At 47.8% G+C, this 21,660-nt stretch overlaps 1 protein-coding gene across 1 annotated transcript in view; it reads left to right on the top strand.

Moving 5' to 3' along the window:
• Snx29 (sorting nexin 29) overlaps nucleotides 1–21,660 on the top strand; it is a 425,497-nt gene that overhangs the window by 378,150 nt on the left and 25,687 nt on the right. Inside the window, exon 19 of the mRNA XM_055597769.1 lies at nucleotides 9,268–9,408. Coding sequence (XP_055453744.1) covers nucleotides 9,268–9,408 — 141 coding nt within the window. The remainder of the gene's footprint in view (nucleotides 1–9,267; nucleotides 9,409–21,660) is intronic.

Below are 21,660 nucleotides of genomic sequence, written 5' to 3'. Positions count from 1 at the left end.
AGTTCACGGTCTGTTACAATAGTTCTGTTTGGCCAGAGAATGGAGGGAGCATCAGACCTTCCAAGGGGAACGTCTGTCACATGTCTTCACATGGGAAACACTGAGGCCTTGTGCATGTACGTGTGGCAGATGGCCAGGATCTGGCTTTGCACAGGTTCTTATCTTCTTCTCCAGACACAGGTAGGCTCTTTGGTCTCCAGTCCCCAGAGAGCCCTTGTGCCAGCCCTATGACTGTGGCAGGCTCTGTACTCCCCCCATTCACCATCGGACATTGGTGCTTTCTTTCTAAATGTTAGTGACAGTGTTTTTGTTTTGAGACATTCACATGATAATTTGATGCTCTTCTAATTCTATGTGAAAAGAGGGAGGAAGAGATGTGCCATCCTCAGGGTGCTGAACAAATCCACACTTACTGACAAAGGAACACCTTGTTTCTCTGTCACCCAAAGTCGGACAGAAGAAGGAAGTCTGGAAGCCATGAAAAGCCATAAAGAAAATAAGCTACCAGCTCATAGAATCAATTCAATTAGTGTTTGGCTTGTCTCCTGGTTTTATTTCTGGGCTGTGCCTGCACTCACACATGTGTCACAGGACTCATACCCATCATGTATTATAATATTCTCTAATTCACTTAAAGAAAAAAACAGAAACAAGGCCTTACTCTGTAGCCCAGGCTAGCACAGAACTCACCATGCAGCATGGGCGGGCCTTGAAATCATGACTTTTTGCCTTGTCCTCCTAAGTGCTAGGATTATAGGCATGAATCAGCATACCCTGCTCTTCTCTTTGCTTGTTAAGCTCATATATGCCAGCTCTGCCTCTTGTCCTCTCAGCTGTTACCAGGCTAAATCCCCACCTCCATCATCTCTTTCATTCCTTTGTTGAGACAGGGGCTCATGCTGCAGCCAAATCTGGCTTCAAAACTGAGATCCTTCTGCCTCTGCCTCCAGAGTTCTGAGCACTGCAGGCACCACCATGCCCAACCTGTCATTTCTTTTATTTTTAAAAACTTCTGCATTAAAAAATAGTTGACTGATAAATAAAAAGTTTATATACCCAAAGATATACCAGATGACAGTCTGTCTTGATGACTACCACAATGACATTGGCCCATTCTTCACAACCTGAATGTAGTATGTAGGGTAAGGGATGAATGCACTTCTGTTCTCTTACCAAGTTTCTGAAAGACAGTAGACATTAGCTGTAGTCATTGTCACAGGGTTCTCAGAACTTATCTGTCTTGTGGTCTCCATTGCACCCACAGCAGTCCCTCTGTGTTCTTCTTGCATGCATGTCTGTGTGTACATGTTCACATGCATACCTGTGCATGTATACATATATGTGTGGAGACTAGAGGTTTCCTGGGATATCATTTCCTCAGCAGCTGTCCACCTTGATTTTTAAGGCGTGTCTTAGTTGCCATTCCGTTGCTGTGAGGAGACAGCATAGCCAAGGCAACTTATAAAGGAAGGTGTTTGACTGGGGCCTGGCTTACATTTTCAGGTTCATCTATGATCATCGTGGTGGGAAACTTGAGGGCAAGCACGATGCTGGGGCAGTAGCTGAGAGCTTACATTTTGAGACAGGCAAAAGACAGAAAGAAAGAGACAGGGTCTGGTGTGGGCTTTTGAAACCTCAAAGCCCAATCCCAATGACAGACCTCCTCCCACAAAGCCGTTACCTACCCACCAAGGCCATACCTACTCCAAAAAGGACACACATCCTTATCCTTCCCAAACAATTCCAAGCAGTTCTACTAAATGGGGAACAAACATTCAAACCCATTCTAATTCAAGTCACAACAGGCAGCATCTCTCACTGGTTTAGAATTTGCCAAGTATGTGAGTCTCCTGTCTCCACACCCCCCAAGCAGATTGTATAGATACACGCCACCACACCTAGCTTTTTTTGACACTCTGGGTCTTTTCTTTCTGTACATCTATCAAGCCATGGATTCACAGGGAATGGCCTTCTGCAGCTCAGGATCCTCGTGTTGGCTTTCACTGAGCATCCCTGTCAGGAGCAGCCAACCCCTCTCTGAACCACATGCCTTGCTATTTGTTCCTCCTCCTCTCCTGATAATTTTTCCTTCACCCATATCCGGAAGTTCAATAGATACATTACTACTTTTGGCAAGGGTCTTTCTTGCCCTTGTGTGTTCACAGTAGTGCTTGCAACAGGCTGGAAGCTTTGCCATGGTGATATTTACAGGATGTTCATTTCTACATGGTGCCCATTTCTCTGATGTGTCTGTCAAAGGCGGAGTTAATGAAAGAAATTAAAGAGCTGGTGGTTCTTGGCTTCTCTGCGATAGCACTGTTTGTGACCAGTGAAAAGCTCTAAACTCTCTTAACACTTTGTACTTTGTAACTGGCAACTCAAGCCAGAAGCCAAAAAACTCTGAAGTTTCTTTAACTCTTTAATAGCTAGAGCTGGTGGCTCAGGAGACAAAATCCCTGGAGTCCATGCCTCTCCAGGTCATACCCATTGTCAGCTGTGCCAAAATGGTGGGCTGCCTTTAGAAAGCTCACTTGCTTGCCACAGCCTTTTCTGCATGGCCTTTGCCATCTGTGATAGCACCCTTCTTGTTATATTCACATGTATATGATAGAGCATATTTTCTAAGGCTTAGAGAGTGTGTCAGATGCCCTCCCCCTTCCCTGTGTCCATCATGTTGTACGTCTGTAAGAAGGCACCTGTAGCTGACAGTGACACCTTGCCTTTTTACATGGGTTCTGGACTTAAATTCATGTCCTTCTACTTAAGAAGCAAATAAGCAAATACTTTAACTACCTACTGAATTGTGTATCTTCAGGTTTTTTGTTTTTTTTTTTTTTTTTTTTTTTTGCTGTTGTTGTTCTTTTTGTTTTTTTTTTTTGTCTCTTTTGTTTTTTCTTCTGTGTAATCAGCCATTAGCCTTAAACTCAGGTCATCCTGGCTCAACACAGGCATTCACTGCCACACCTAGACTTTTTCAGACTGGTTTTTGTTCTAAATCAAACACCTTTCAGCTGATTCCCTACATCCATATTCTTCACCCAGCTGGAGATGTCATGTCCTTCTCCTCTAGCTTTTTCTCCATTTGAATTCATTAGGGTTCTTTGACCTTCTTGGGCAGGCCAACTAAGTTTCAGAGGGCAGGGATCAAGCCTGGCTCTATTCTTGCAGTATCCCCAAGTCCTACCCCCAAAGGGGACAGAAAAAGCTACCAGGCTGTGTCCCTGAGCAGGTGATACCTAATTCTGACAAGGGAAGGAGACCTGATGTGAATAGTGTCTGGAAGGCAGGACACATGTCTGAAACCCAGTGATTTCAGGTCTGGTCATCTTCAAAGGTGAGCCAGTAAGCCAGCAGGAAGACCAGGCTTTGAGGACCATTGGCCGAGCCATTCTGAGAAGCATCTCAGAAGGTGCTGAGTGTCCAGGGACAACAGAGCTCAGCTAGAGTACAATGCATAGAGCTAGGCACTGCATTTCTCCCTCTGAGATGAACTCTTTGTGGTCAACCTTCCACTCAGGGTTGGGCAGGGATTGTGCTGGCTCATCCCATTTCTCAATCCGCCTTCTCTATGCCCTGCCACAGACCTGTGGGACGGCGCTGGCAGTTCTCAGTAAATAACACATCTCTTTTTTTCCTCGTCTGCATCATTTACATAACCCAGCGAACTGAAAAGTCGTTTTTCTTCAGCTAAGTTGTTCATCTTCTTCACAGCATTTGGCCACAATAATATCACTCCATCAGTGTGGTCCTCTGGTAATTCAGGCATTTTGTTCTAGTACTGAAGGCATTTACAGTTAATAACACATGAAGCCATTTCATTAAAAGGAAAGTTGAGCGAGGATACATTAACATGGTCTGCGAACCAAAACACAAATCATTTCACTCATTGGCTATTAAGGAAATAAAATGAATTAGGAACCTCAAGCCATTTTGAAGAGCATCTAAATGTCATCTGACTAGTTTGCATGCGACAGTCCTCATGCTGGTGTCAGGCTGTCTCTGCTTTGCTCTGGTGTGAACATGATGTCCATCAGAAGCTCTGCACTTGGTCTCCACTGCCCTTCCTGTCATGGAATGGTGCTTACACATATTGCTTGTTCTGTGGCTTCATTTTAAGACAAAGAAAATCACTGAGCTTTGGAGACCTTCTCATGCAAACTGTCTGGTACATTTTGAAAGGCATTACTGAGCCACATGCCATTGTCCGTAAGCCCCAGGAAATGAGACTTGCATTTTCTAAGAAAAATGAGACCTGTGTTTCTCTGGACCTGTTCACATGCTCTGGGCCTGGTAGTTAGACCTGTCATCCCATACACTCCGGGATGAGGATGGGGGGAGCTGAGGCAGAAGGATCACAAGTTTAAGGCCAGCCTGAACTATAAAGTGAGTTCAAGGCTAGCCTGAGCAGCTTAGTGAGATCTCTGAAAATAAGAAGTGAAAATTGCTGCTGGGGTATGACACATTGGTTACTACTTGCTTATCATGTATGAAGCCCTAAGTTCAATCCCCAAGAGAGGAGGGGTGTGGGTAAAAGAAAAGAAGAAAGAAAGAACTACATCATGCATAATGAAACATTTTCTTCTCAGGGTCGGGACTTTCTATGGTGCAGAAGTTGAGTGAAAAGGGAGGTGTTTAGTCTGCTAACAAACAGAGGCAGCCTGGTGTTTTGCTTGCAAAGCCACAGTTTGAATTTGTGAATCCTTGCCACGTGTGGGCCAGACTCTGCAGTCTGCTCCTTGTCAAGGTTTACAGCAGCCATTAAGTATCTCCTATGAGGTCCCCTTCCTGAAATAGCTCTCTGGTTTGGAACTCTGGGTATGTTTGTGACAGAGCTGTATAAATGCCTTGCTGGCCTACAGCCAGCACAGAGGGTGCATGGCTCAGGCTGAGTCAGAGCACAGTGTGTATCCTGGGTTTATTTCAGTGCTTGCAAACCCACACAGGGGGGTCAGGTTCTGACCTCTGATGTTGCCATTAAACTTTCTGCAGGCAGAGGGCACTCAGAACTGCCCCATCCACAGCCACCCTTTCTGTTTGTGTTCTCTTGTCTGCCTAGCATTTGACAATTAATTAGGCATGGTAATTACCTGCTTTAATTTCATGATTGCACATCCTATAATTACCCCTAATTCTGTAATAGGGAAGTTCATGTACACAAAGGCAGTGGATGATGGAGGTGACAAAGCTTGCCATATCTGCAGCTGCCATTGCTCACTGTGCCTGTTAGGCATGGCATCTCAGGACCACCCAGTGAGGCTGGACTCCGCCCCACTCTGCAGTGGAAGAAGCTGAGTTACAGAGTGAGGTCCCATCCTCAGTGTTACAGTGAGTGTATGGGGGAAACAGCTAAGATGAGGGCCCAGGCCTTTTCTGAGCACAGCTCTGTGCCCTGTGTGTCTGCCAACCTGCCTGATGTCCCACACACTTTGGGCTAACGAGGCTTGCGTTGTGCTTGGCAGGCATTTGACCTGGAATTTCCACCTGCCAAAACAAGCTTGTAGATCGTCAGTTCTCTTTCCCTGCCTAGCCTTCTCTCCCACATTGTGATGTGACCAGCTGCTCACTGAAACAGCTAATACTTGGCAGATGTGTTGATGCTGGTACTAGGCACCATCCTAAAGTCACTCAGTTCCCCCTACATCAGCACCACCCTCATTTACCAAACAGAAGAGCTGACCAAACTTACAAGAGGTAACACGGGGATTCAGATCCAGTGTCTGGCCTCCTTCTCAAGACTGATCCAGCTGCACCTCACATATGTGTGGGACAGTGTCTTGGGGACAGTCCCAACCCAGACATCTAGGTCCTTGAGTTGAGGACAGGAAGAAGGCATAGCTTTCTGACACACAATCACTCAGGCCCTGTATTCCAATTGATTTTTGCCTGTGTCTGCTGTGTGCAACCATTACTCTGATGGAAATGCAGGATGCTTCAGCACCATTTTTTGTGCTCAGGTTGGAGGCCTTGCTTCTCCCTTAGCTCATGTCAGTGTTGGTCATGGGTTTATTCATAGTAGCATTAGTTTTGCCTCATTTAGATCTGCGCACCCAAAGGAGGCAGGCACAAGAGCATCGAACTAGAAATACCCTAAATGCCAGTCCCTGCAGAGCAGGTAAATACTGGTGGCATGTTACTACAGTGGAATGTTGTGCAGCATGTCAAGGCACCAGTTAAAGGGCATATAGCACTGTGGGTGCATCTAGCATATATTATCTGAGAAGGACAAGACATGGTGGATGGTATAACCACGACTCCATTTATATGAAGTTCATGAAAGAAGAAAAGGAGAGAGTGCACAGCATTGCAGAGTGGTGCTGACAAATGAGAGGCATAAGGGAACCTATGGGTACCCTTCAGACCACGTTTTTAAAGTCAGCATGTCTTCATTGTACAGAGGGACATCTAGACTGATCCCTTAAGTTGGCTGTGGGAAATAGTGTCCTGATAAACTGGAGTACTGTGTGCTGACTTTGATTCTTTCAGATATGTCCTCATCTGGCTCATACATAGTTCTAGATGGACTTCTGAGGGGCCTACATACTGATTTCCATAGTGGCTGTAGCAGTCCGTTCTTGCTAGAAATGAGTAAGGCTCCTCCCTGTCCGCGTCTTTGCCAGCATTTGTTGTTTGTTCACTTAGTTGACAGCCACAGATTCTCTTAATCTCCTCCAGGCACAGTCCATGCAAGTGCATGTTCTAGACTGGCCAAGGCCCTAAGCCCCAGCTTCCCTTTGCCTCCATGTTCTGTGTAGGCCTTTCTGGGGTGAGTTCTGCAGTGAAGACATCTCAGGGTCTGTATTTTTCCTTCTGGCAATTAAGAGTGGACTCTGATGCTGACCCCAGCAGTACCCTCCTATTTTATTTCCTTCTGTGGGGTCAAGGAAATGAGTGGCTTTATCTCTTGTTTAGAAAGAAACTTGGTTGTGTTCAAAGATTGGCTTTTCATCTCACCAAGGAATTATTGTTTTCATGGCTCAAGCTGAGGAAAGTGGGGCCAGTCAAACTTAATTTAAAGGACAAGCCCTTTAAAACAAACTAATTAATTAAATGAATGAATAAATAAATGAATGAATGATCCTACAGTTTTCAGCATGTGTACTTTTAGTTCTGTGGTATAGAATTCATGAGTGAATATTTTGCATCTTAGGGTTCCTAGGGTTGGATGCCAAGCAAGTTGTTGGGGACTGGCTGTTAGTAATCTGGGAATGGGAGGGGGAGTGGGAGGGTACGAGGAGAGGAGGGGGAGCAGGGGAGTGGGTCAGTGTTGATGGCATTTGATTTTATCAGATTAGATCCTTAGATATGAGGGAAGAAGTCTAAGTGAGAAGGTGAAATCAGGGGGATTTTCTGGAAAGAAGAACACTTGGAGGTCACCTTAAATGCTCAGGAAAGGGTAAAGAGAGGCACCTCTCCCTGTTGCCATACTGCTGGTTTGAGGTTGCAGAGGCCCTTGTGAGTGCCAGCCCTTGCAGTAGAATGCTGGCGTAGGAAACATGGACACTGGGGAGAAGATAGCTCTGGCTCAAAATCATTTCCCCATTTTCCGGGGCAAGTGACATTGAGTCTCTGAGTCTGTGTCTTTATCTGCAGAGGATGTGTTCCCACCATCTGCCTTGCAGCTTAGCCTGGGGATAAGAAGAGAGGTATGCCTGGTATAATGCCCAGCGCGTGACAGGTGCTGAATCCTGAAGGTCTTGCATTTAGTTGGAGTTTGTTATTTTTGTTCAACCTTGGGCCCCCACTTGCTGAGTTCACAGAGGCTCATTTCCTTTTAGAGTGGGAGTCACAGAGCTGGGAGCACCATCCACAGCTGTGTGAGGTGATGGGGTGAGCTTATCGTGGGTGATCCATGGAGCCTTGGCACTCTTCGTTCCCCTGGCAATGAGTGGCCTCCAGGTATAGCAGCTGTGGGCACCAGCAAAGGCAGGAGTGTGGACATGCTGCACACAACAGGAGCCCTCTGCTCCTGGAGACTGCTCCCAGCTTGACCTGGCAACTTACAGGCAATAGAGCATGAGAGACAATGGCATCAAGGATGTTGTCTTTACTCTTGAAGATGAATCAGCAACCTAGGAGAAAGAGGTTCAGACTTAGGTGATAGGGGCTGGCTTCAGATTTAGGCACATGTTTACAGAACGTGAGGATGCACACCTGGGCCTGCAGCTCGTGTCTGAAGTCTGCACTAGAGATAGATTGGAGAGTCCTGGGTAGAAACACAGGGTCTGTAGGACTGAGTGTGGCTGCCTGGAGGGGAGGGAGGGGGAGAAGTCAAGCCTTTTTGTAGAAGGCTCAGGAAGAGCAGGGGAATGGTCTTGCTTCCACTGAATAAAAAGAGAGTTGGCTTCAAAATGTGTTTTCTCAAGATTGCAGTCAGACTGTCACTCTAAGTACAGAGGATGGTCTCCATTGGTCTGTACAGAGTTCTTGAGGATGTAGGAACCCTTGTCTTTTGTGAGGTACAATAGTCATTACTCAGAGACTTTACCCTCCCTATGATTCTTGGGTGGAATGATGTTTTAAAACATTTAGTTGGAGCTTGTTATTATTACTGGGCTCAGTGACACACACCTTTAGTACTAGCACACAGCAGACAGCAGTAGGATCTTTGTGAGTTTAAGGCTAGCCTGCTCTATACAGTAAGTCCCAAGCCAACCAAGTATACATACGGAGACCTTTCTAACAAAGAAAAAAAGGCCTCGCATTTCTCAGATTTCCTTGCCAAGTAGCTGTGTGTCCGGGAAGGTGTGTGTCCTGAACACACAAACCACAGCAGGATCTTGAACATGGTCCCAACCTGGCTAAGGTAAAGTTATGTCCCCAAATGTGCTTATACCACCTGGATGTGACCTTCTATTCTGTCAAGGCCTTCAGCAGCCTAGAAAATCTTGGCCTCACTCCCCTTTGCCCCAAATCAGCTTCCCTACTGTGTGCTGGTCAGTGTGACCCCAGGCCTTTGGGACTTGAAGGACTGGTGTCATTGGGCAGCTTGTAAGGGCAGCTCACATGTGAACAGGAGGATGCATCTTTGCTGTCACTCAGGCTGCTGGGGACATACTGTGAGCTGGGCTCTTCTGACACTTGCCTCACTGAGTACCCTTTGTGCCCATTGGTGCCATCAGTGCCACCATTCTATGACAAGTGCTCAGTGTCCAGTGGTGTGTGAGGCAGATGTGGCCCCTGTGTGGACAGAGTGACACAGCACCTGATCTTGTGAGGATGACATTAGGAGCTTAGACTCAGCCATCTTCCTCTCTTCCTCATTGGCAGGTCTACATTCGGATAAAGGATGACGAGTGGAACGTGTATCGGAGGTACACAGAGTTCCGGGGGCTGCACCACCAGCTGCAGAGTGCGTTCCCACAAGTAAGGGCCTACAACTTCCCACCCAAAAAGGCCATCGGAAACAAGGTATGCATCCAGGAGCCAGATCATCGCTGCCACTGTTGTCTGTCCTTAAAGAATGTGCACACCACAGGAAAGCTGCAATGTTGGGGAAAACAGAGAAAGTAGCCAGCCATGAGCTGCACCTAAGGGAAGGCCAGTCTTCCTATGGGTGTGCCTCCCTACTTCACTAGGATAACTTCCTATGAGCAGCAGAGAACCAGTGTGCTTGGCCTAGTGGGGCTGCTCCCTTCCAGTAGGAAGCACTCAGCATTGCTGTGTTTTATGAATGCATCAGAGACAATTTGGATGCAGGCAGGCTCGGCTGTGGCCTTTAAATAATATTTTTAAAAAACAGGTCAATAAGAGGGCCCAGTGGGTAAAAGTGCTTGCTGTGCAAGCCTGTCACACTGAGTTTAGATCTTGGAACTCAGGGTAAGGTAAGGGAGGTTTTTCTGACTTCCACATGTGCATGCGCGTGCGCTCACACACACACACACACACACACACACACACACACATAATTTATAAAATTTTTTAAAAGTTCTGAGAGGGTCTGGAGAGCTGTCTCAGTCATATCAGTGTTTGCCATACAAGCGTGAGGACCCAAGTTCAACTTCTCAGCATCTACACAGAAAGGTGACATACACCTGTAATCCCAGCACTAGGCTAGCTAAATGGCTAGCCAGCCTAGCTTATTGGCTAGCTCTTGGTCAATAATTGACCCTATATCAGAAATCTAGGTAGACTCAAGGTTATGTTCTGATGTCCACATACACATACACATGTGTGCACACATACCTACACACACACACAAACCAGAATAAGTTGGAATCTTACTGATCATACTTGCTAACTGCTGTTCTGGTGTAATATTTTTTCCCTAGTTTCAATCACTGCTGTCATAGTACTCATTCACATGCATGAAGAGACCAGACTTTCTCAGAGAAGTTTCTTTTACTACGGCTACTTCAGTCATGAAGGTGGGATGGCCTCTGTTGAAAACATGCTACTATTTAGTCAGGTGCAAAAGGCCAGGGGAGATGGAAGAAGGCAGACCCAAGTCTGGACTGGGCATGAAGCTGCTCAGTCAGCTGTCCCAGCAGTTGGCCATCAACACCTCCTGTTAGTGAGAGGAAACCTTTTCCCTATCTTGTCTGCACTTTGGGCTGTTGCGGGATCTTGAAACCCACTGTGCCCACAGCCATTACCAGGTCTTCTATCTGGAGCAACAGCTGGGCACTAAAGGGTCACTGGCTCTTTGGATGGTCCGTTAAGAATCAGGTGGAGGGAGGCGTGTATACAACCACAGCCAGTCATATGTGACAGTTCAGGACCCTTTGAGGACCTGAAAGCAACTGGGGATGATGTCAGCAGGGACCCTCTATAGGACTGGGTGGCAGCATGGGCTACCAGCCAGAGTCACTGTATTCTCGGTTCTTGGTCCTCATATAAAGACAGTAGCCACCTTATTCTGACCCTTCATCTGTTACATCCTCATGTCTTCTCTGATTCAAACCCATCCTCCTCTTGTGATGACAGTGGACCCATCCAGAAAATCTTCAGTGGTCTCCCAACTCAAGATCCTTAAGTTAATCACATCTGCCAAGGCCATTTGCCATGAAAGGTTCTAGGAAATAGCTCAGCCTACCACACACTTATGTCACTAAGAGCATTCTCTGAGGCTGAAGCAGCTCCTTCATGCCTGCTTCCCCAGCTGCTCCCTCCCCATTTTATAAGCCTCCTCTGGGCTAAGTCTACCAGGAGTGCCAGACCCATGAGCCAAATTCAGCAAGCATCGCTCAGGACTGAGGAATGAAAAGAACGGCTGGCAACCCAGGTGTGTGTGGAGCAGGGACTGGGAGTGGGCTTCCTCGTTGCAGCGGCCTCTGTGTCTGCACTGGGCCACCCATGCTCTCTCCATGCGGCATCCCACTCCTGCCAATGCAGGGACTTTCTTGCTGATTTGTGCATAAACTTGAGGATGAGGGACAACACTTTGTATAGCCTGGCTCAGGGTAGACCAGACCAGACCAGCTGGGTGCTGACCAGGTGTCCAGACCAGTTTCCTGTAGACACAATGGACCCGACAGCCACCAGCCACAGCCTCATCCTAGCGTGCACTTGGGCATTTCTCAATGGCTGGAGGACAGTGATCCTGACCTCACATGAGGTTGAGGCATTCATACTTTCCCTTCAGTCCACTTTGGCTAAAGACCAGGATGGATTTGGACAATTTCTTCAATTTCCAAGAGAAGACTGAGTCAGGGTATAGAACTGTCAGTGCCCACCAGGCTAAGCTTTTGTGGATTCCTGTGGACCCAGGACCTTAGAATCTGCTTTGGTGTCCTGAAAAGTTTGAATATGTAAATTTTCCAGAAAAGTCACCATGTTAGGATCTTTTCTTTGATCAGTGTATTCCAAAGGTCTGTTTGGACCGCTTGTCTGTTTGGACCATAAAGGAGAAGCCATACACAACATCTTTGAAGTGACTGAGTCATGAACACCCATGAGCCTTGGCTGTTAACTGACTCAGTCCTGAGTTGACTGGCATGAGCTCCATTCAGGGATTAGGCTATTTAGACTTTTTCGTGCATCACATGAGCGTCCATGTTCTTCCACACAGTGCCGTCACTGATGACAGTGATGATGGTGACTGTGAGGCAGTGCGTCTCAGCAGGAAGTCCCCAACTGAGTTCTGAACAGCAGAAAACTTGCTGGTTGGCTGGAGGCGGCTTTTTCTGCTGGGTGGGTTTTTCAGGATGTGCTAGAGGCCGGACAGACTAGGCCATGTATGTGGCCAGCTGACTACCTGAATGCCTTTGCAGGCTCTGGGCTTGGGCAGGGACTCAGTTACTTATTCTGTCACTGTTCAGTGAATGAATACATAGTAAGACGGTGGTGCTGCTGAGTGGGGTATGTTCCCCTTCTGAACTCGCCCTAGAGAGAAGTGTGAAAGTGGAACTGGTAGCCTTTCTTGAGGCTAAAGAACACACCCCTGTACTGGGTGTGTCCCAGATTATGGGATGTTGTGCTAGGTTCTGGGAGACTAAGATTCTCAATCTTCATTCAGAAAAGCAAACAGGATAGACATCTGAAGAAGGTGAAAGCAAGGAACAAGACAGGAGCCTACCACAGAGGGCCTCTGAAAGACTCTACCCTGCAGAATATCAAAGCAGATTCTGAGACTCATCGCCAAACTTTGGGCAGAGTGCAGGGAATCTTATGAAAGAAGGGGGAGATACAAATACCTGGAGGGGACAGGAGCTCCACAAAGAGACCAACAGAACAAAAAAATCTGGGCCTAGGGGTCTTTTCTAAGAGTGATACTCCAACCAACCAAGGACCATTTATAGAGATAACCTAGAACCCCTCTACAGATGTAGCCCGTGGCATCTCAGTCTCCAAGTGGGAGACAAGTCACCTGTTAGCTCATTCTGTTATGCATGCATTCGTGCTGCAGACCCTGCAAGTTAAGAATAGCGGTAGGAGAGAGGAATGGGAATGGGAGCAGGCAAGGTGGATTGGGTAGTGGGAGAGAAAGGAAGAAAACCAGGGGAAGATTCTTTGGTTTTCCTAGATATCTTGCCTTGGACAAGTTACTTGACCCCTCTGTGCCTATTTTCTCCAAGAACCAGAGACAGACTTCTAGTGTTGTTTTTGTGAAGCTCAAAGGTGGTGACATTTGTAAAGTGCTTTGAGAATGTCTAGTAGTGCTCACTGTCTGGTTCCTGTCTGTTTTGTTTTGTTTTGTTTTTTAAGGAAGTGTGAAGTGGGGTGGGGGGTGGGGTACTCAGAAATTATTTCTTTTTGCTAGTGACACTGAGACTTTGGGCCTACGCACTGCAGAAGCCTGGCACAGGTGGCCCTGCTATCATCCCTGAACCCTGGTATCCCATGCCAAGCTTGCCGTACACATCTGTGGCTTTCTATTAGTTTTCTCAATGTACACTCCCCGTGGGCCCTATATAGGGTGTATATAGGCCAGGAAGCTGGAACTCAGGGGCACATGGGGGACAGAGATAGGAGTGGGGCTCCCTCTTCCACAGGCTCTGTACCAGTCCATCTCTTCACCCAACACAGGAGCTGTGCCCCTTAGGTGTCTGTGTGGAGCTAAGGTACCTGGGGGCTCCCACTGTGCACATAACCCAGAGGTGACAGAGAGGGCACCTGCACAGAAAGATGTGGTGGTGAGACTCCCAACATTCGAAGAACTGGGGAGTAAAAGGAGCCATGTCGAGACAAAGCCAGAAACAGCTCTGCTTGTTTTCCCTCCATGCAGGCCTGGTGCTTCCTGTACTAGGCAAGGGCAGAGAGGAGCTGGGTTTCTCTTGAATCAGTACATGGCACTGAAGGGAGTCTCTAGTAGATAGTCATTTTGCCAGGAAAGCCATCTCAGGACAGTGACAGACATGAGCTCAGCCTTGAAGTGGAGGAAGTGGGGCTTCTTGGGGAGAGACTTTTTAATATCAAATTTAACACAGTCATTTACAAAGAACGAGCAATGTGGGTGCCACACATCCCATGCCTGCTGCCTGTGGCACAGAGAGAGGGTGAACTCAAGGCTGCCCTGGCTGTCACATATTCTGGCCTGTAATACCTCCAGAGGAAGCCTTGTCTGATCTCATGGGTTTCTTTCCCATGCTCCATACCAGCTGTCCGATGTACAGTTCTCTGTCTTGTGGCACCATGGACAGCAAAGGCTGACTTTGGTGGTCAGAGCAAGCATAGAGCATGAATGAGCATGAACAAGCCCATGACAAGTCCTCAGTTCAAGCAGCAGAGGTCGGTATGTGGTGGCTGTTTTGTTCGTCAGCTTCCTTTCTCTGGTTTCTTTCATTTGATTGACAGATGCTAGCATAGATGTGCAGATAGTGGTCGTTGAAAGAGATGGTTGATTCCCCTGTGGTACTGATCTGCCCACTGTCCTCCAAACATTGGAAAGCTAATGTTCGTAGAATGTCCAATGTCTTCAGCAGGTGTAGTCCCAGCATTCTGGAGGCTGAGTCTGGAGGATGCTGAGTTTGAGGTCAGCCTTAGCTACATAGCAAGTTCCAGGCTAGCTTGGGTTATATGAAGAGACCCTGTCTCACAAAACCAAAATCAGTTATGTCTGATGACAAAGAGATGCTGTGTGACATTTGGGGACAGCCTTCTCAATTAGCCAGCCACAACTGGCTGTCTCCCCACTTCAGCCCTGTCTGTCTGAGCTGGAGAGTCCTGTTTTTATGCCAAGCCCACTGCTTTCCTAATTGACACTTGACTCTCTGCCGGGCATTTGGTCTTGTCCACAATGTCTCTAAGCTGTTAGATTGCTTGTATATCATTATTTAATCTCTCCTCCAGCTCGAAAGGCCTTCAGAATGTACTTAACCTGTGTTCCATCTGCTAGTGTTGCATGTGTTTTTGGACAGCTGATTAAAATGGCATCAGAGAAGGGTCCTTCTAGGCTCTTACTGTCTTCTTGAGTAATTGAGAATAATTGCCACCCTTCCTTCCAGTGCTCCCGCTCATATGGAGGGCTGGGTATCACAGTCTTTGGCATCCCGGGGGGGTGGGGAATGTATTTATTTCCAGTGTCCCCAGCATTTCTGGGTGCTCGGTTGCTCTTACCCCTCCCCCTGTAGCCAAGGACTCCTTCAGAAGCCATGAAATGCAGGGCCTAAGAAGAGTGTAGGCTGTGTTTGGGTCCTTTCTACTGGGGACACTGGCTGTGTAACCTTGGGCAAGGCCACAGCTACTGTGCCAATCAAGGCCACAGCTACTGTGCCAATCAGCTGCATGGCAGCGTGCTGCTGGCTCAGATTCTTGTGAGCATGCAGTCAGTGCAGGCTGGCTGCTGCACGCTGCGCCCAGCATAGCTCAAATCCTGATGCTGGCTGATGCTGGCTGGAAGACTTACCCAGAGGGAGCTGCACGAATCTGGCCTCTGATGTGGTTTGACCACGAAACGCCCCACACTCCCAGGACTCGCGTGTTCCAGCACCTGGTCTCTCACTGGTGCTGCTATTCTGGAAGGTCGTGGAACCTTTAGGAAGAGGTGGGTTCCTGGCAGGTGGTCATGACACTTGAGAGTCTGGCCCTGCCTCCTGGTGTGATGTTCCGTTTCCTGACACAGATGTGGTGTGGCAGTGCACGCCCTACTGCCATGCCTTCCCTGCCCTTCCCCCTATAGTGCTAGTGTCACCCGTGTTGGTGACTTACACTAGCCAGGGGACAGTCAGGCTGAGCCTCTATGTGGTGTGTCACTCCTTTTGTCTTTTACTCTCCTCACCCTGCTGAGGAATGGCTTTGTCTTATTGGTGAGGCAGGTCTTTCTCTCTGTGTCTATAGCCTGGCCTGGCCTCACTCTGTAGCCTGGGTTGGCCTGGAATGATTCCTGAGCATCCATGTCCCAAGTGTGGGGATTCCAGGCTCTGTTGTATTAAACTGGGGTGCAGCTTCCAACCTGAAGGGACTGTTCAGAGAATTTCCTCACAGTGAACACACCCCAGCACCCCTGCAGGCAGCACTAGGCCAAGACAAATTCCTGTTACTATTTCCACAGGGCACTACAGTCCTGGTCCTGATTTCTAATGATGTAGATTATCTGAGGCCTGAGAACCTTACATGGAGGAATTCCGAACTTGAAACTCTTGCTTCGTCTCTCTGCACCACAGCTGTCAGACACAGGTCTGCTGCTACATGAGATACTGGCTGGTTCCACTTCATTGCTGTGTAGTATTTCATCTGTAAAGATGCTGCAGTTTAATCTTTTCTGATTCTAGATGCTCAGATGCCATTGGCTGATTATAAATCATGCTGTGTTTAGCCATCTACCATCTCTTCTGCTTGCTGGTATCTCAGAGATGGAACTGCTAGTCACACAGTAGTGTGTAGATCTGCCTTTTTCATTTCTAGGTTTTAAAATAGGGTCTCTCTGTAGCCCAGACTGCCCTGGGACTTGTGATTCCTCTGCCCCATTCCTGCTCAGTGCTGGAATTATGGGCATGAGCCACCACACCTAGCTAGTATGGTTCCTGGAAAGAAGGGAAGAGGGATAAACTCAGAGAATAAGAAAACCACCTGTCTTTCCACCACAGAATCAGCAACGTGCACACTTTGTCCCATCAACTTCTAAGCTCCTGAAAAAAAAATTGCACAATTTTCTGATAGTCCCCAGAGTGCACAGAAAGCTGTAATGAATAAGCGCATTTCACCATCCAGATGGAATGAATGTTAATGTTTAGAAATTAAACATCATAAATACAGCTGAGTTCTCATTGCGGCCCCCATCCCAGAGGGGAACAGCATGGAGCTGTTGCCTCCTTTGGTCCCTGCCTTTGTGCATTTATCATGGGATTATAAAAGTGTTTTCTTTTTATGACTTCATAAATGATGCCACTTTTATGTATTCTTTCCCAGCTTGTATTCTTCAGTGGTATTACAGGTTTTTGAGCTTTAGTCATTTAAACAATGTTTTCCCTCTCTTTTTTGAGATAGTGCCTCACTATGTTGATTTCCACATTGTCTTTGACCCCATGATTCCCCTGCCTCGGCCTCCTGATTGCAGGGATCCCAAGCCTGCTTGAGCACTGTGGCAGAGGCACCCTGTGCCCACCCCTACCCCATGACTGCCTGGACTCAGTTTCATTAGGTAGGCCCAGGTGAGAAGCTGCTGGCTGATGGGCACGCATGTCCTCATCCCACTGTTGGATCCCCAAAGTAGCACCACTTCATGTCCAGTGGAAGTGTGTCCTTCTCTCTCAGCAGCACCCACTTTATTTCTGTTTTGCCAGCACTAGGTCCTCCCTGGATTCCTGATGACTGGGTGACATCAGCTATTCAATTTTCCTTTTCTTTCTTTGTGAGCCTGGTGAGCCCATGGCCATCTTTCTGCTGGCAAGGCCTTCCTCCTGGCTCTGGGATCTGCAGGTGTTACCCTTGGTCTTGTCTCCTCATGGAGCTTGGACTCCTTTATTCCTGGAACCCAGACCTCACCTCCTCCCCATGTGCACTGTGTCTACCCCACCTCCAGCATAGCCCCCTTAATGTTGTTGTGAACACTTATTACATGCCTGCTTCTCTCCCTGCTAGTCAGCCAGCCCAGTTGAGGAGCCCCACCATGTGTGAGCCCATGCACCCCTGGAGGCATGCATAAGCCTCATGGAGGCAGAGACTAGATTTGACTTCTCTGTACGGAGGAACATTAGGCCCCGAGTTGTGCTCTTTGTGTGTGTATCCATGTATGCAAGTTTATGGACACCAGAGGTCAACTCTGCATATCATTGCTCAAGCACTACCCACCTTGGTCTTTTGAGGTAGGGTCTCTCTTTGACTAGGACTCATCAATCAGTCTGACTAACTGGTCACTGAGAGCCTCAAGGTTCTGTCTGCCTCCACCCCTGCGATTATAAACACATGACACCATGCCAGGATTTTTGACTTGGGTCCTAGGGATTGATGCAAACTCCTGAGGCTTTGCTGCCCACAGCCACAGCCATCTCTGCAAACCCAAAATCATGTCCTTTAGTGAGCATTCTTTAAGGGGCTACCTGGGTCAGATTTCTCTAGAGAACAGTGTGTGTGTGTGTGTGTGTGTGTGTGTGTGTGTGTGTGTGTGTGTGTGTTTATTAGAGGGGGGGATTTATTAGGATGACATATAGGCTATGGTCCAGCTAATACAATAATGGCTGCTTGCCAGTGGAAGGTCCAAGAATTCAGTAGTTGCTCAGTCCATGAAGCTGGATATCTATCTGAGCAGGTCAGAATCCTGAAGAAGTAGGCTCTAATGCCAGGGAAGGAATGGACTTGCCCGTGAGAGTGAGGGCATGCAGGCAAAGAGCATGCGCTCATATAGAGCATGTCCTTCATCTATGTCTTCATATAGGCTGCCGATAAGAAGATATGGCCCCATTAAAGGTGTGTCTTCCTGCCTCCAGATCCAGATTAGAAGTGGGTCTTCCTACTTCAAATGATTTAAGGGCCCAGCCATTTGAGTTTTAGTCCAGCTGACAACCAAGAGTAGCCGTCGCACCAGCTTTCCAGTCCTCTCGTAGAATGGCTGTGGAAGCTTTGCATCTTGAGGAACAGACGGCTTTTTCTGAAGATCTCTTTCTCTCTCAGGTCACAGCAGCATTAGGCTCAGCCCCTAGAACATTCTCATCATTTAGTTTCCTGGGGCTTCTGCCTTTTGAGGGAAGGCACAGTTCTTTTTTTGTAATGAGTTTTGAAGCTTTTTTGAGCCAAGTGCCTGATCCTCATAAGCTGCTGAAAATGGAACTGTTTTAAGTCACAAAGGGGGCCTTTGATCTGGCTCATGGCTTTCCCATGAACCAGGCAGCCTTCATCCCATTAGCAGGAAATAAACAGAGCCCTGTTCATATCAGCAGGGCTGTCCTAATAAAAATGGCAGTTTCTGGTTGCTAACTATACATAGGTACTACCAACAAAGCATAGGCTTTGTCCTTGTACACACTCTGACTTAATCTCCTCAGCCTCCTGCTGGCCACCGCGCATAGGATAACACTTGTCTCCCCTTTACACCATGAGCACTCCCCTTCCTACCTCAGGACCTTTGCATGCACAGTTTCTGCATTTTGCTTGACTCCTCCCATAGTGGGTCTTTCTGGGTTCTCCCTGCTCATAGATGTCGCCCCCTGAATTATAGCTTTCTTGGTTCCATTTTCTCTTAGTAGCTTTAGCATGATTGCATGTTTAGTGGTTTGTTTCTGTAAATGTGGGTACCCAGGCATCAGGAGAGAGCCACAGAAACTTCAGCAGAGGATAATATGGTGTAGTTTGCAGTTTAGATATGTCACTGCCAGGTGGAGGATGGGGTGACTGCAGGTGGAGGATGGGGTGACTGCAGGGGGAGGACGGGGTGACTGCGGGGAGGATGGGGTCAGTTTGCAGGAGACTTAGGGGCATATGCCAGAGCAAGTCAGCAAGAGGCCTTGAAGGCTGGAAAGGGACTTAGGAGGCAGAGACAACCTGATGGAGCTGAGGTCCCTCAGGAAAATCAGACCCACATTGGTGATGTTGATCTTTATATGAGCTCTAGAACAGTGCTGTGGAACCCAGTGCAGAACTTGTCAGCTGGTAACCCAAAGCCACATTCCTCTTGAAATCTGCCTTGTGTCTCACAGTACGGGCAGTGACCATGGTGGTTATAGAGACTCATAGTGACAGCTGAGGGGACAGAACTCCATAGCAACCAAGCAGGGCTTCCTCTTGAACTCACGTTGTCTATGGCAGCCATTGGTAGGTGTCCAGTGCAGTGGGTCCTTCCCAGGCATGAGCCTGCCTACTGCCTTCACAGACTGTACCTGCAGTGACAGCTTCTGAATTTTGTCACTTTGCAACCACAGCAACATAATGAGAAGGTAATGGCTTGTGTAACAGAGTGACTTCGGGAATGGCTGGATCTAGTTGTTCAGGACCGTCTCTTGAGTACTACTCACTGACTTCTGCTTGCTCTCTGAGTCACTTGCTCTGTTGTAAGTTGTCTTCCCTGTATGGCATGATCCTTTGCAGGCAAACAGGACTTCCATTCCTGGCTCTCTTTCTATCATTGAAGTACTACAAGGAGAAGGAGCAATTGCTTTTGTGGTAGCTTCACATTGTGGTCCTGTGCAATGCTAGGCTCAGTCATGATAACTGAGATTAGCCAAGTCGTGCTCATGAATAAATCCCACCTAATCCATGGTCCTTCACCCTGTTTCCTGCCACCTCTTCCTTGAGTATCTAATGTGTGTCAGCCTGTGTACAACAGGGAACTACATAAGAGCCATACTCCCAAAGGCACAGGAAGGTGTGTTTGCGAACATTGGTGCTCACACAGATGATCTTCAATTATTTCTGAATGACATAAAGTGGCTAAAAGCTATGTCTGAGCTGTGCTGGAAGGGTGGCCCAGGTTATAGTGAGTGTTGTCTGAAATGGAACAGCATAGAATTTCTTCAAAACACACACACACACACACACACTCAATGTGAGCAAATGCAAATATTTTCCTTTGTTGTCAAGCAGAGTGGAATTACTAAGTACTCCCTGAAAGACAAGAGTGGACGTGGTGGCAGGGCTATTAGATGCCAGCAGTCAAGTGTCACTTGGGCTGGCCTTCACCCACAGAGTATCACAAGTGGTTTTGTGTACCGGTAATAGACCCCGACCTCATTTGGGACGTCAGGTCAGTCTTTTGGGAAGCTGGACCCACACATCTGCCAGGTGGGTTCCTGTATGACCCCCACCTTTACTTTTTCTGTTCTCCCTTTGTGGCTCCTGCCTGCCTCCTGCTGTGGAGGAAAAGAGCCCAGGGTAGAACATTTCCTGGGTATTCTCACAAAAGGCCTCCCTCAGGAGCAGCAGTACACTGGGGTTCTTGGCCCTCTCACTTGGGCCATTTCCTTCGGTGCCACAACAAATCCTGCTGTCAGCCTGGCTTTGCAGTACTGATGATGCTACAAATCCTTTGAGCCCAGAGATAGTCAAACCCAAGAGCTGCCCCCTTTTCAGTGAGTGGCACTGTGCTCCAGAGAACCTACAGGTATGCATGTTGGTGAGGCAGTCCCCAACTGGGCAAGCAGTGGGCCATGTCTTCCCAGATTCTGTTATGCCACCTCAGAATCCTGCTGACATCGTGCACCAGGAGGGGGCTGTGTCTTGCCGAGGTGAAGGCAGTGCTCACCTTGTGGAGTGTTCAGCCCAGCAGAAATAGGAGACTGTGAACAAGCCTATAATAAAGGTAGGTCTCCATGGTGCCCAGCACTGTGCAGTGACCAGGTAGAACTGCAGCAGAGGTGAGCTAGTCAAGAGTCAGGGTGAGGACTGCTGACCTGAGAGGCAGTGAGCCTGTCACCATTATCTGCAATGCTACAGTGGCTAGGCAGGCTCTGCACAAGACCTAGCTGGCCATGCTTTAGTTACACACTGCATTGGGGCCCTAGCCCTTTCCTGCTGAGAAGAAAAGATGCCTGTCAGCTCTGGAGATTCACATTGCTGTGTCCAGCCTCAGGACACTGACTGAAGCAGGCAGAAATCCAACACAGTCATGCAACCTTTACCACCAAGGCTAGAGCTTGAACAAGGTCAGACTGAGCTATACAGGGTGTCTTCTCCCTTGGAACTCTGAGAAGTAGGGCTCTAGGGCTACAGTGTATAGTTTAAATCTCAATGCCAGTGTAAACTAATCACCCTGCTATACCTCAGTGTCCTCAAGAAGAAAGATAATTGTACCTTGCTCCTAAGGTTATTGGGAAGTCATATAAATATTGGTCCCACCTGAAGCATTCAGAAACC

Source organism: Psammomys obesus, unplaced genomic scaffold (assembly GCF_907164565.1).
Source record: "Psammomys obesus unplaced genomic scaffold, mPsaObe1.curated_primary_1811, whole genome shotgun sequence".
Taxonomy (NCBI): domain Eukaryota; kingdom Metazoa; phylum Chordata; class Mammalia; order Rodentia; family Muridae; genus Psammomys; species Psammomys obesus.
Note: the sequence above shows the minus strand (reverse complement) of the source record. Positions and strands in the feature narration are given on the sequence as shown.